The sequence below is a fragment of the Perca flavescens genome, chromosome 1, assembly GCF_004354835.1.
Source record: "Perca flavescens isolate YP-PL-M2 chromosome 1, PFLA_1.0, whole genome shotgun sequence".
Classification (NCBI taxonomy): Eukaryota; Metazoa; Chordata; class Actinopteri; order Perciformes; family Percidae; genus Perca; species Perca flavescens.
The window spans coordinates 41,791,462-41,806,421 of NC_041331.1; the positions used below are offsets into that span (position 1 = coordinate 41,791,462).

Consider the following 14,960-nt stretch of genomic DNA (forward strand, 5'->3'; position numbering starts at 1 on the left):
AGGGTTTGATTATTATTATTAGTAGTAGTAGTAGTATAACCTTTATTTATTCGGGGAAGGCCATCGAGAGCAAGCTCTCTTTTCCAATGACGCCCTGATTTAAGCACAAAAAAACTATCTAAAAAATGACAAATAAATAGTATGATCATAAAAATAATCTGATCATAAAACAATACCCAAATTAGAATATGTAAAAAAAAATAATGAAGGAGCAATCACAAAATTAGAGTACATACAGTGGTGCTCATAATTTATGAACCCATGTCAAAGTTGACTAAAAAGAGGAATAAAAAAAATCCTCTTTTGGAAATTGATCCAAGATAATTAAAGTGCCCATATTATGAAAAAAAATCCCTTTTTCTGGGTTTTGGGGTGTTATTTTGTGTCTCTGGTGCTTCCACATGCATACAACCTTTGAAAAACAACCATCCGTGGTGTTCTGAGTGAGATACGGTTTCTGAATGTGTCCTGCCTTCAGTCTCCTGGTGAGCTGGTCAAAATCTGCACGGCTTTCTACATCACTAGCCTAAACCAGGGGCCTAGGGGGCTAACCGTTAGCATGCTAGCTCGTTTTCGATGGCAAAACACTGCTACAACACACAGGAATTTACCCTAATCTACAAAATAAATTGTATAGAACTACTTCCATGTCCCTGTTCTGCAGATATTCCACGCTAAGTGTGAAGTGCTCCCTCGTTTAGAAGAAGTCTCCCGACTAATCCTGCCTTGTACAGGCCAAAGTTGGAGAAACAGCTAGCTAGCTCATGTAGTCCTTACCTAGCTACTGAGCATGTAGTCCTTACCTAGCTACTGAGCATGTAGTCCTTACCTAGCTAATGAGCATGTAGTCCTTACCTAGCTACTGAGCATGTAGTCTTACCTAGCTACTGAGCATGTAGTCCTTACCTAGCTACTGAGCATGTAGTCCTTACCTAGCTACTGAGCATGTAGTCCTTACCTAGCTACTGAGCATGTAGTTCTTATCTAGCTATTGAGCATGTAGTCCTTACCTAGCTACATGTAGTCCTTACCTAGCTACTGAGCATGTGCGACTGACAACAAAGATGTTACAGAAGTTGAGATGTCTCACTCTGTAGCTAAAACAGAGACCTGAACACACAGGGTGAAAAGAGGAGCTGCAGCAATGTGCAGTACAACAAAAATATGGTGTTTTTTGAAAATTAAACCATGTAAACCTTTTCTGATACAACCTTAAAATACAATTATGAACCTGAAAATGAGCATAATATGAGCACTTTAAATAAAAAAAAAATTTCTTTGTGAATGAATAATGTATCGCAAATAAATAAATAAATGTTCTTCTTTAAAATACAGCGGGCCAATACAGTGGGGGGGGGGGGTTCATGTTGCAAATTGTTTTATATGTTGTGAAAACAACAAAAATAACTCAGTAATGTAAGCAGACGAGAACAGCCGGGATTATTTAACTCATTAAGTCAGAGGACAGACCGTTCAGAAGCAGACATCAGCAGCACGCGGTGGGCGAAGAACGGACGCCCGGTCACCATGAACGTCACATCCGACATCTCGCGGTTGTTCAGGAAGTGAAAGTCTGAGGACAGAGAAGGAGAGACGGCTGTGAAATCAAGGGGGGTAAGCTTCGCTTCAGAACTCGAACCTCCTATGGCGCCATTTTGATGCTACAAAGCGATCACCTCCCGTTAGCATCCCATTGACTCCCATTCATTTTGTCGTCACTTTGACAGAGAATAACTTTACATCTGAAGCGTTTAAAGACTCTATTTGTCCATTGTTTATTTCTAAAGAAACACAACAATGTATAAAAGGCTCCATTACCTTGTAGCTCACGTTATGGCTCCTTAGCAGACGCTTTTATAAAAATAGGCTAACGATTGGGTCATAACCACGAGACTTACTGTCACACAGTAGAGGAATTACCGTATAGTACAGGAGAAGCTCACAGGCAGTTTGGACTTCCATTAGCTGTTTAGGTTTAATTACTAATGTTAACTAGCATGTTAGTGATCAGTAATTAGCCTGTGTCTATGTTATCTCCTTACATATACCTACACTCTCCGTCTCTGTAAGATTGGGAATGATCGAGATTTCTCTCTCACAGCTACCAGAAGACTTCACACTTTCAGACAGGTTGCTCACGTCACATCTACGTTGTCTCTGTCAGTTGGAGGCTGCTCAGTAAAGCAAGAGATCACCGGAAAAGTGCTTCTGATATCCTTCACTGGTCTCCGTCCAGAGACACGGGGTCTATTGGTCCATTCTTATAAATACTATCTATGTGTAAAATCCTTCAAGTGTTTGTCGGATGTAGAAAAGGATGAGTTGTCGGCTGTGATGCGTTACCCAGCTGTGTGGACAGCGTGACGTCCATGGGCGGGACGGCCGGGACGGGAGCGCCGCCGTAGCAGTGAGAGAACACGGACGCCAGCCTCTTGGTTACCACGTAGTCCTGCAGGGGAAAACACAGCATGACAATCCAGAACGCTGGCATGTCAGCATGTCGAATATACTGTAGGCCTGGAACAATTCTTTTAAAAAGGTCCTAAGGCACATGTGTCAAACTCAAGGCCCGCGGGCCAAATCCGGCCCCTCGCAAATTGAGAAGCAGTGGCAGAAAAAACTGTCCTGTCCTGTTAGTAGTGTCCTGAGGAGTGTCCCGGGACAGTCAGACACTGTCACAGGAGTCACGGGACAGTGTCTGGGAGTCACAGAACAGTGTCTGACTGTCCCGGGAAAGTCATGGGAGTATTTACTGATGGCTGCATCAGTAATGATGCAGCCCCCTCCTCACACACCCCTAGTAGATACGCCAATTTTCTGCCCTTCTCTGGCACTATGCTTTGACGAGCTTCGGCTCGGTCTGTAACTTCTGTCATTTTGCCCGTCTCCTCCCAAGCAGCGCTCAAACATTAAATTAGTCGGCATATACATGTTCAATTTGGTGGGAAAAAGGGGAACTGACATCCTGGGATTTTCTGGGGATTCTTGCCAAAGTTTGTTGATATTTCCCTGAAAAATACCTGTTGGATCCTGGGATATTCGGCAGGTAAGTACCTGCGTGTTCATGGGCTGAAGAAATTTGTATTTAATGCAACTGTCACAGTTACAGTCAAATTCAAATTCAAACAACTTTATTTATCAGTTAGGAACTTCATTTGTGTTGAGCATCAGTGCATGTACAGTACCACGAACACAGCATAATAATCACACACACACACACACACACACACACACACACACACACACACACACACACACACACACACACACACACACACACACACACACACACAGTTCCATATAGACAAATAGTAAATAGTTACCAATAAATAGTAACATAAATAGTAACCAAAGCTTGCAAAGTACAATAGATAAATACATGATAAATAAGCACTTGTCATGGCTCTCTTGGTCCTGAATATAAGTGATCTGTATCTCTGGCCTGAAGGTAAAAGACAATAGTGACTGTGCAGTGTATGAGTAGCGTCTAAGGCTATTTGTGTTCCTTTTGTTTTTGTCCTCCTCTAATAAATACTGATGAGTGGTTCCTGCACCTGTCCAATTATTTTACTACTTATTGTTATAACTTTGTTTAGTGTGTTACGATGAATGTTAGATAGTGATCCAAACCAAGCTGATATGTTGAAAGTTATTACAGACTCAATAAAACATTTGTAAAAAGCTATCAACACTGACTGATGAACCTGGAGTTTACGTAGCTTCCTCAGGAAAAAGAGTCGCTGCTGACAGAGAAAATATTCTCACTATTTACTTGAAATGTAAGTTTATGATCAAGTATTGTCCCAAGGTAAGCACTAAGGTCAAGACAGTTCTGCTTACACCACACCGCAAAAATGTCCATCTCAGTCTGCAACTCTCGTAGTGAACTAGTGGAATTACCGTATAGTACAGGAGAAGCTCACAGGCAGTTTGGACTTCCATTAGCTGTTTAGGTTTAATTACTAATGTTAACTAGCATGTTAGTGATCAGTAACAGGACAGTGTCTGGGAGTCACAGAACAGTGTCTGACTGTCCCGGGACAGTCATGGGAGTCACAGGACAGTGTCTGGGAGCCACAGGACAGTGTCTGACTGTCCTGGGACAGTCATGGGAGTAACAGGACAGTGTACAGGACAGTGTTTGACTGTCCCGGGACACTCCTCAGGACACTACTAACAGGACAGGACAGTTTTTGCTGACACTGCTGCTGTGCAAATTTTGATCCGTCCTTCATCAATCATCCGTTTAGGTTCACACTCAATTTTTGGCTCACTTAGTTGTGCACCAAGCCAAAAAGACAGGAAACTTTTTTTTTAAACTGCATTCACGCAACACTCAAAGCAGAATTTGGCAGATTTGCTGACTTTGAGACTGAGAAATTCCCCCCAAAACCAGAAAAGTTTGCATATTCAGTGAAACAGGTTGTTCTGAGTCGCCTACCTCAGCGTGGAGCCGGCCAAAAATAAAATAAAAAATACTACTCTGTATAGTTAAACATGGATATTAGTACTGTATGTGGTTATTTCATCTATAACATGTTAAAAACTGAAGGCTTGTGTTTCTGTCGGTTTAAAGGTCCCATGGCATGAAAATGTCACTTTATGAGGTTTTTTAACATTAATATGAGTTCCCCCAGCCTGCCTATGGCCCCCCAGTGGCTAGAAATGGTGATAGGTGTAAACCGAGCCCTGGGTATCCTGCTCTGCCTTTGAGAAAATGATAGCTCAGATGGACCAATCAGGAATCTTCTCCTTATGAGGTCATAAGGAGCAAGGTTACCTCCCCTTACTCTGCTTTGCCCGCCCAGAGAATTTGGCCAACCCATATGAGAGAGAGAGAGACATCATGGCTTTCAAACGAGCAAAGTGGCAGTTGGTCAAGACCACACCCCAAGACCCCCCTCTCTCCTCCCTAGCCAGACACAGAAATGACAGGGAATGTCCCTTCAGATACAGTATTAGGGGACCACTAAGGTCTATATAAAAGAGACTTCTAGGGGACCACTAAGGTCTATATAAAAGAGACTTCAGATACAGGGGACCACTAAGGTCTATATAAAAAATGACAGGGGACCATAAGGTCTATATATAAAAGAAACTTCAGATACAGTATCAGGGGACCATACAGGTCTATATAAAAGGGGACCAGTAAGGGGACCACTAAGGTCTATTATAAAAGAGACTTCAGATACAGCATTAGGGGACCACTAAGGTCTATATAAAAGAGACTTCAGATACAGTATTAGGGGACTACTTGAGAACCAGTGGTGTAAGTTGTAGGAGTGTAATATCAATACAGAAATTGTTGTTTAATGTTGTTCAGATTTCCCTGTTCATTACAGTAACAGATACCCAAGTTAGAACACAGATAGAAATCCTCATGTTTCCAGTTACTGGCTGAGAAAAACAAAGCATGCAGAGCGACAGAGAGGTGTCGAGCAGCCATACCTTGCTGGTTTCCAGCATGCAGAACATGACCGGGATCCCAGTTGAGAGGAGCTCGGGGCTGTAGTCCTCCGCCCCTATGGACGGGAACTCTGTGAGGAGGGAGACTGTGACTCTGTCCCGGCACAGCTGCTGGGCTCTGTGGAGAGACTCCAGCCAGCTGTGGAGCCTCCAGGGAACACCTGGACATAGCAGGACAGGGGAACAACGCAGCTCTGTGAATATCAATATGAAGTGCTGGTTGTGTTTTCCTCTATCTACGTTAAGAACAGGGGATGACTACAGCATCCTTTGGTGATCAGTGACATACGGAACAATATACTGCTCTTTAGAGACACACAGCAGCAGCTCTTACAGCTTCACACACGCCGGAGAATAAGCTGTGAGAAAGGTATTGTTGTTTTGCATTTTAGAAATGAAATGTCACAGCGTGCACACTGCGTTTCTTTGTGACTTTTTGTTGTCGATGAAACGTTTAACCGTTAATTTTGACCAATCAGTTCAACAGTTAGAAAGGATATTATTAAAGTGCTCATATTATGCTTTTTGGCTTTTTTCCCCTTTTCTTTATTGTGTTATATATCTTTATTGTGGATGTAATAATGAATATGAACTTCTGCCATCAGGAAGATCATTCCGTGTGCCGAGATGTAAAACAAACAGACTGAAGTTAGCATTTATTCCAAAGTCTGTCTAGCTGCTGAACTCCAGTAGTAAGTCTTAGCACAGCAGAGCAAAAGTGCAATAAATACAACAGCACTTTTTGCACTTTGCGCTTTAATTATTACAGTTACTACTTAAAGGTACATTCCACCATTTGTTGAAATAGCGTTATTCACCGTCGCCTCTATATTTATATAGGTGGGCGAACGCATTTTTGTCTCAGTGCATGCTAGAGGTGTGAATCTTCACTGATCTCCTGATTTGATTACGATTATCATGTCAGCGATTATATATCTTGATGCATCACGATGCGTCAAATACATTTTTCTATTAAAGCCATGTAGGATATTTAATTCTCAGCTTTTCAAGCTTCAAAAACCAAAAATTCTGCAGTGCTCTAATACTAAATAAATTGGATACATAAAACTATACAGCACTGAGCACATGGCACTTCCTGAATGTGCAAAACATACCAGAATATGTAAACAGAAAGGTTGTCAGGTCCTACATTAAATTGTAAACAGAAATAATTGATTATGGCTCGGCCGATTATCGATGCAGCATCGTCCATGTCCACGATTCCATGCATCGATTATTTGATCAATTTCAACACCTCTAGTACATGCATTGTCTTAGTCCTAAGAATGGAATCCTATGTTGCCGGTTAACATGTCGTAACATAATTACTTCTCATGGCCTGCGTATACACAACGAGTAGAAAAAGCAATGCAGATTAAGACTAGACGATGTCCTAGGCAGATAGTGACTTGGGACTATATTGGGTGGAAGTACAGCCGAAGCACTGCTACTCGGGCACAGAGATATCACAGCAGCGGACAGAACCAATCAGCATCCGGTGACGAGCTACGGGCAGCTACGGGCGTGGTTTAGGTAAATCTAATTAGAGACAAACAGAGAAGTAACCCCTGCACGTATCCAAACTACTGGACTACTGCACTGTATGTTCGGCAGCCGGAATTATTCGGCTGAAAATAGCACAGAAAAAATGTAAGTTATATTGTGCTTTGTTGGTATAGTTTCTGCTGGAATGTTAAACAAAATGTCAGTGTTATTATAATATTATATATTTTTAAATTGTAGTTTGGTAAATGATTATTTTCCTTTGGAAAATCAAGACAAGATAGTAAAAAATTGCACAAAAGAAAAAACGTGGGGGAAAATGCAAAGAACCCATGTTTGGTATTTGGTCAAGTTTTTCACTGGATTCGCTTTCAGCCAAGAATTTTCATTTCGGTGCATCCTGCATCAAACAGAAACGTTGATGAGTTTGACATCACCAGCTCACCCATGTCCCTGATCTCCATGGTAACGTCCAGGTAGCCGTGCTCGGCGCTGTAGTAGGCCGCCTGCTGCAGGGCTTTCATCCTGGCTTTACACAGCCGGGGAACAGGGCTCAGGGAGTCAAGAGATGGAGCTTCCTGGTCCTCCTCCTCCTCTTCCTCCTCCTCCTCCTCCTCTTCCTCCTCCACTCCTTCAGCCAGGATCTCCTCCAGAGAGAGGATGTCTTCCTTCCTGTGCTGCGGCTGAAGCAGCAGCCTCCTCAGGATGTTCCTGTAGGAGAGAGAGAGAGAGGGGACAGGTGAGGCTTTGTGTATTTTGTTTCATGCATTTTAAATGAAAAGCCCCTCATTTAACTGTTTTCAATCAGCCTTTTTAGTTGCTTAGGAGAGGTCCTGGTATTAAACCATTACTGATGGCTGCATCAGTAATGATGCAGCCCCCCTCCTCACACACCCCTAGTAGATACGCCAATTTTCTGCCCTTCTCTGGCACTATGCTTTGACGAGCTTCGGCTCGGTCTGTAACTTCTGTCATTTTGCCCGTCTCCTCCCAAGCAGCGCTCAAACATTAAATTAGTCGGCATATACATGTTCAATTTGGTGGGAAAAAGGGGAACTGACATCCTGGGATTTTCTGGGGATTCTTGCCAAAGTTTGTTGATATTTCCCTGAAAAATACCTGTTGGATCCTGGGATATTCGGCAGGTAAGTACCTGCGTGTTCATGGGCTGAAGAAATTTGTATTTAATGCAACTGTCACAGTTACAGTCAAATTCAAATTCAAACAACTTTATTTATCAGTTAGGAACTTCATTTGTGTTGAGCATCAGTGCATGTACAGTACCACGAACACAGCATAATCTAACACACACACACACACTCACACTCACACACACACACACACACACACACACACACACACACACACACACACACACACACACACACACACACACACAGTTCCATATAGACAAATAGTAAATAGTTACCAATAAATAGTAACATAAATAGTAACCAAAGCTTGCAAAGTACAATAGATAAATACATGATAAATAAGCACTTGTCATGGCTCTCTTGGTCCTGAATATAAGTGATCTGTATCTCTGGCCTGAAGGTAAAAGACAATAGTGACTGTGCAGTGTATGAGTAGCGTCTAAGGCTATTTGTGTTCCTTTTGTTTTTGTCCTCCTCTAATAAATACTGATGAGTGGTTCCTGCACCTGTCCAATTATTTTACTACTTATTGTTATAACTTTGTTTAGTGTGTTACGATGAATGTTAGATAGTGATCCAAACCAAGCTGATATGTTGAAAGTTATTACAGACTCAATAAAACATTTGTAAAAAGCTATCAACACTGACTGATGAACCTGGAGTTTACGTAGCTTCCTCAGGAAAAAGAGTCGCTGCTGACAGAGAAAATATTCTCACTATTTACTTGAAATGTAAGTTTATGATCAAGTATTGTCCCAAGGTAAGCACTAAGGTCAAGACAGTTCTGCTTACACCACACCGCAAAAATGTCCATCTCAGTCTGCAACTCTCGTAGTGAACTAGTGGTGTCCATGATCACAGTGTCGTCAGAATATTTAGTATATATTATACCTGGGTTATTGCTCCTACAGTCATTAGTGTATAGTGTGAACAGAACCGGAGAGATTACAGAGCCTTGTGGTGCACCGGTGGAAACTATCTTAGACGAGCTGAGGTGACCGTTGACTCGGACCCTCTGATGTCTATTTGTCAGAAATGATAGGATCCATAGAATGAGGTGCGGGTTCACATCCATTTGAAGCACTGGCCGATAGTCATCGTTACAGGTGGGATTGCTCTTTTTAGCTACTGGGCAGATGACTGAGGATTTCCATGTTGCTGGAATTAAATGTTCTGAGAGAGAGCGGTTGAACAAATGACAGAAAACACCTGCCAGCTGGCTGCTGCAGGCTTTTAGCAACCGACCACAGATCTGATCAGGTCCTGGTGCCTTGTTGGGTTTCGTCCTCTTCAGCATAAGTTCCACTTCCTCCTGCCGCAACTCCAGGTTTGCTTGGACACATATCATAGGAGTGATCTCAGCTATTAACTCTTTCCTCTCTTGAGAATAGTCAATCTGGTCAAACCTAAAATTGGTTAAGGTCCTCTGCCATATTGACAGAGTCCCTTGTCCCAGATAGGTCTGAATTGTTAATGGGGAGACCAGCCAGTGTTTTAACACCTCGCCAGGCATCCCTAGCTTTGCCTTCCCGAAATAATTTCTCCACTCTGTCCTTATATCCTTTCTTTGCTAATTTTATTTCCTTGTTCAATCTATTTTGAATGAGTTTAGACTCAATTCTTTTTCCTGAGTTAAATGCTATTTTCTTTCCATTAATAGTGGATTTTAGTGCTTTTGTAATCCAGGGTTTATTGTTGGAGAATACCTTCACGGTTTTTTGCCGGACAATCATATTCTCACAGAAGGTGATATAACTGGTGACCACTTCAGTTGCTTCGTCTAGGCTGCTCCCCTCAGTCAACACCTCCCAGTCTGTGCTGTCAAAGCAACCCTTTAGAGACTCAACTGCATTATCGTCCCACCTTTTCACCAGCTTCTTGGTCACGCCCTCTCTCTGTAGTTCAGATCAGATGGACCACATTATGATCTGCAGTGCTAAGAGGTGTTTTTTGTACGCTTTGTATGCATTCTTTATGTTGCCATAACAGAGATCAATTGTTTTGTCACCTCTAGTGGCTAGAACGGGGGAATCTGGGATGTAGATTCAATCTGATGGACACGCGCCGCTATGGCCACTGCCGCGTGTGTTACGTTGCCGGAGGCCTTAAATGTATGTGATATAACCGGATCACCTCTTCACCTGAAGTGGGTTCTTTTCATTACTTTTATTGCTGAAACGGCAGCTTACAGTTCACATCTTTTTGTTATGATTCTACTGCTCTAAATGTCTGAATAAAAATCTCACCTGTGTCCGTGTGCTGCTGCATAGCTGAAGCAGTTCATGTCCTCATACAGCGGGGATGTCAGTGAATTCCCATGATGCACTCTGAGCAGAGGGTCTGCTCCATGGGTGAGGAGCAAGCTCACCATCTCGTAGTAACCTGAGAAGATTTTGTTGGATTTATTCAAAAGAGAGAGAGACATCATCTGAACTTCAACACACACCTGTCTGTGTTGCATGTACAGTACAGGCCAAAAGTTTGGACACACCTTCTCATTCAATGTGTTTCTTTATTTTCATGACTATTTACATTGTAGATTCTCACTGAAGGCATCAAAACTATGAATGAACACATATGGAATTATGTACTTAACAAAAAAGTGTGAAATAACTGAAAACATGTCTTATATTTTAGATTCCTCAAAGTAGCCACCCTTTGCTTTTTTTTTTATTAATAAGGGAAATAATTCCACTAATTAACCCTGACAAGGCACACCTGTGAAGGTAAAACCATTTCAGGTGACTACCTCATGAAGCTCATTGAGAGAACACCAAGGGTTTGCAGAGTTATCAAAAAAAGCAAAGGGTGGCTACTTTGAGGAATCTAAAATACAAGACATGTTTTCAGTTATTTCTCACTTTTATGTTAAGTACATAATTCCATATGTGTTCATTCATAGTTTTGATGCCTTCAGTGAGAATCTACAATGTAAATAGTCATGAAAATAAAATGAAACATATTGAATGAGAAGGTGTGTCCAAACTTTTGGCCTGTACTGTAGATATTGTCTTTATAATATTTATTAAAGTCTGTAAATTATTTCTATGGAGCAAACCCACGGAGGTCCCCCCCACCAACACACCTGCAGCAGCAGCCAGCTGGAGCGGCGTCTCAGCTGAGGTCTGCTGAGCGTCCAGCTGGGCTCCTCCCTCCACATCTGCTCCGGCCTCCAACAGCAGCTGGCAGCAGGAAGACACCACACCGTCACACACCGTTTACACCGTCACACACCGTTTACACCGTCACACATCGTTTACACCGTCACACACCGTTTACACCGTCACACATCGTTTACACCGTCACACACCGTTTACACCGTCACACACCGTTTACACCGTCACACACCGTTTACACCGTCACACATCGTTTACACCGTCACACATCGTTTACACCGTCACACATCGTTTACACTGTCTGTCTGACTTCTGACAGTACATGCCCAACAAGCCTGCCAAGTATGGCATCAAAATATGGGCATCCTAGGATGGAATTATGTACTTAACAAAAAAGTGTGAAATAACTGAAAACATGTCTTATATTTTAGATTCTTCAAAGTAGCCGCCCTTTGCTTTTTTATCAATAAGAGAAAAACTTCCACTAATTAACCCTGACAAAGCACACCTGTGAAGGTAAAACCATTTCAGGTGACTACCTCATGAAGCTCATTGAGAGAACACCAAGGGTTTGCAGAGTTATCAAAAAAAGCAAAGGGTGGCTACTTTGAAGAATCTAAAATATAAGACATGTTTTCAGTTATTTCACACTTTTTTGTTAAGTACATAATTCCATATGTGTTCATTCATAGTTTTGATGCCTTCAGTGAGAATCTACAATGTAAATAGTCATGAAAATAAAGAGACACATTGAATGAGAAGGTGTGTCCAAACTTTTTTCTGTACTGTATATATATATATATATATATATATATATATATATATATATATATATATATATATATATATATATATATATATATATATATAGTATTAAATGGGAAAGGAGGGATGATAAAACCCAACAATGTATTCTATTTTCATAAAACACTTTCATATAAAATAAAGGGTTAAGAAGGGACTAAAAAGATGCTAATGATGGGGTGTGTCTGATTTCACTAGGCAGAGACTAGTATAAAGAATAAGTGGGTCCTACAGCTGGGATGGTCCAGCGTGGAGCTCTCACCTGAGCCACAGACAGGTGACTGTGGAGCACCGAGAAGGTCAGAGCCACCCAGCGCCGACAGCTGGGGTGGACAGACGGGTGTCTGGCAGAGCAGCTCGGGACCTGAACACACACACACACACACACACACAGAGAAACACACACAAACAGAGACACACAGACACAACATACAACACACACACACACACACACAACCAGAAACAGACACACACACACAGAGACAGAGACAGAGACAGAGACAGAGACAGAGACAGACACACACACACACACACACACACACACACACACACACACACACACACACACACACACACACACACACACACACACACACACACACACACACACACACACACACACACACACACACACACACGCGGTGATGTAGAGCAGTATTTCTCAGAGTGGTCTGTGAGCACCCCCTGGTGGTCTGTGAGCAGATTCAGTAAAATATCATCGTTTTTATTTTAAAATTCAAAGTCTAACTTGAACAATAAAGCCGTCCGTTGTGCAGCAACGTCTCCAATTTACGGTACAAATTATCCAAAATGTTCATGAAAAACAGAGGGATGAAGTTTAGGGATACTGTCTCAGCAGAAAGAGAACCTTCTCCCTCATTATGATGGAAACGGAGACAACAAGCCAGTCAGCTATTTGTTAAACTTTTATACAGTACAGGCCAAAAGTTTGGACACACCTTCTCATTCAATGTGTATCCTTTTTATTTTTATGACTATTTACATTGTAGATTCTCACTGAAAGCATCAAAACTATGAATGAACACATATGGAATTATGTACTTAACAAAAAAGTGTGAAATAACTGAAAACATGTCTTATATTTTAGATTCTTCAAAGTAGCCACCCTTTGCTTTTTTTATTAATAAGGGAAATAATTCCACTAATGAACCCTGACAAAGCACACCTGTGAAGGTAAAACCATTTCAGGTGACTACCTCATGAAGCTCATTGAGAGAACACCAAGGGTTTGCAGAGTTATCAAAAAAAGCAAAGGGTGGCTACTTTGAAGAATCTAAAATATAAGACATGTTTTCAGTTATTTCACACTTTTTTGTTAAGTACATAATTCCATATGTGTTCATTCATAGTTTTGATGCCTTCAGTGAGAATCTACAATGTAAATAGTCATGAAAATAAAGAAACACATTGAATGAGAAGATGTGTCCAAACTTTTGGCCTGTACTGTACATTTGAAATATACTACTGAAGTAGGAGGCCTGTTGTTTTGGGGGATATTTTGGCAGTAAGGCAGTCTTTATTGGGTGAGGTGTCGTTGGTGTGAGAAACCCAGACGTAGAGAATGCTGTAGCTGGGTCAGCAGGCAAAATTATGAGTCCCACTATGGCCACGCCTTGCAGCTTGATTGTTTGGGGTTAGGCATTTGACCTCGAGTGGTTAAGGTTAGGGCTAGGGGATTGGTCAGGGCCAATCAGGGCATGGGATTCGTAATATCGTGGTCAGCTGGGGTGTTACCTGCAGGTCCAGGGTCGCTCCGGCCTCTACCAGGATCTGGACCAGGGCTTCATCTCCTGCTGCAGACGCATACATCAGAGGAGTCATTCCCTACACACACACACACACACACACACACACACACACCCACACACACAGACACACAGACACACACACACACACACACACACACACACACAGACACACACACACACACACACACACACACACACACACACACACACACAGACACACACAGACACACACATGCACACACGCACAGACACACACACACACACACACACACACACACACACATATATGCATGCAAACACACACACAGAGACAGACAGGCACAGACACAAAAACACACAGAGAAACACACACACACACACACACAGACACACACACACACACACACACATACACAGACACAACACACACACAGACAGACACAGACACAACACACACACAGACACACAGACACACAGACACACAGACACACAGACACACAGACACACAGACACACACACAAACACACACACATTAGAATTAGCTAGAGCTGTCCTGTTAAAGACATTCTCAGTCTACTCACACTACACCACTTTAAATCGCGTGTTTACCAAAGATGTGCTCAGAAGTTTCTTGTATAAAAATAAAGCTGCAAAGATTAATAGATTAGTTGTCAACTATTAAATTAATCATCAACTATTTTGATAATCGATTAATCGTTTTGAACAAATATCTTCCTGTCGCATATACAAATCATTCAGAGAAATACATGAATACAAATATATACATAAACACATACACGTATGTATATACACGCACACACACACCACACACACACAACAAATTCTCATCTACAATTCATCTCCATAAAGAACTTTTTTCCTCTTCTCCCGAGCTTAATCTAGGTAATTGGCTAATTTATATGTTTCATATGTGAACAGCCATCTCAGTCTTTGAGCATCATCCATATTTACCAAATCAATCTCTACTTTTATCTGTTCACAATAAAAAGGACAATAGAAAACAAAATGGAACTCATTTTCTATATCATTCAAACAACACATGATGGGACAGATCTGTTTTTCCTCTTCTACATTAACATATCGTCCCGTTTCAACAGTCAAAGGTAAAACACCAGATCTCACTGTAGTAGTGTAGCCCCTCTCACCTG

At 41.7% G+C, this 14,960-nt stretch overlaps 1 protein-coding gene across 3 annotated transcripts in view; it reads right to left on the minus strand.

The window, feature by feature from the left end:
- LOC114555182 (ankyrin repeat and BTB/POZ domain-containing protein 2) overlaps positions 1-14,960 on the minus strand; it is a 36,713-nt gene that overhangs the window by 4,014 nt on the left and 17,739 nt on the right. For all 3 annotated transcript variants that reach the window (XM_028577405.1, XM_028577395.1, XM_028577386.1), the window contains exons 5-13: positions 14,958-14,960; positions 13,799-13,888; positions 12,306-12,407; positions 11,209-11,305; positions 10,370-10,505; positions 7,415-7,680; positions 5,449-5,627; positions 2,344-2,449; positions 1,471-1,573 (exon numbers count right to left, since the gene is read on the minus strand). The exon at positions 14,958-14,960 is cut by the window's right edge and continues 163 nt beyond it. In XM_028577405.1, the coding sequence (XP_028433206.1) occupies positions 1,471-1,573; positions 2,344-2,449; positions 5,449-5,627; positions 7,415-7,680; positions 10,370-10,505; positions 11,209-11,305; positions 12,306-12,407; positions 13,799-13,888; positions 14,958-14,960 (1,082 nt within the window). The remainder of the gene's footprint in view (positions 1-1,470; positions 1,574-2,343; positions 2,450-5,448; positions 5,628-7,414; positions 7,681-10,369; positions 10,506-11,208; positions 11,306-12,305; positions 12,408-13,798; positions 13,889-14,957) is intronic.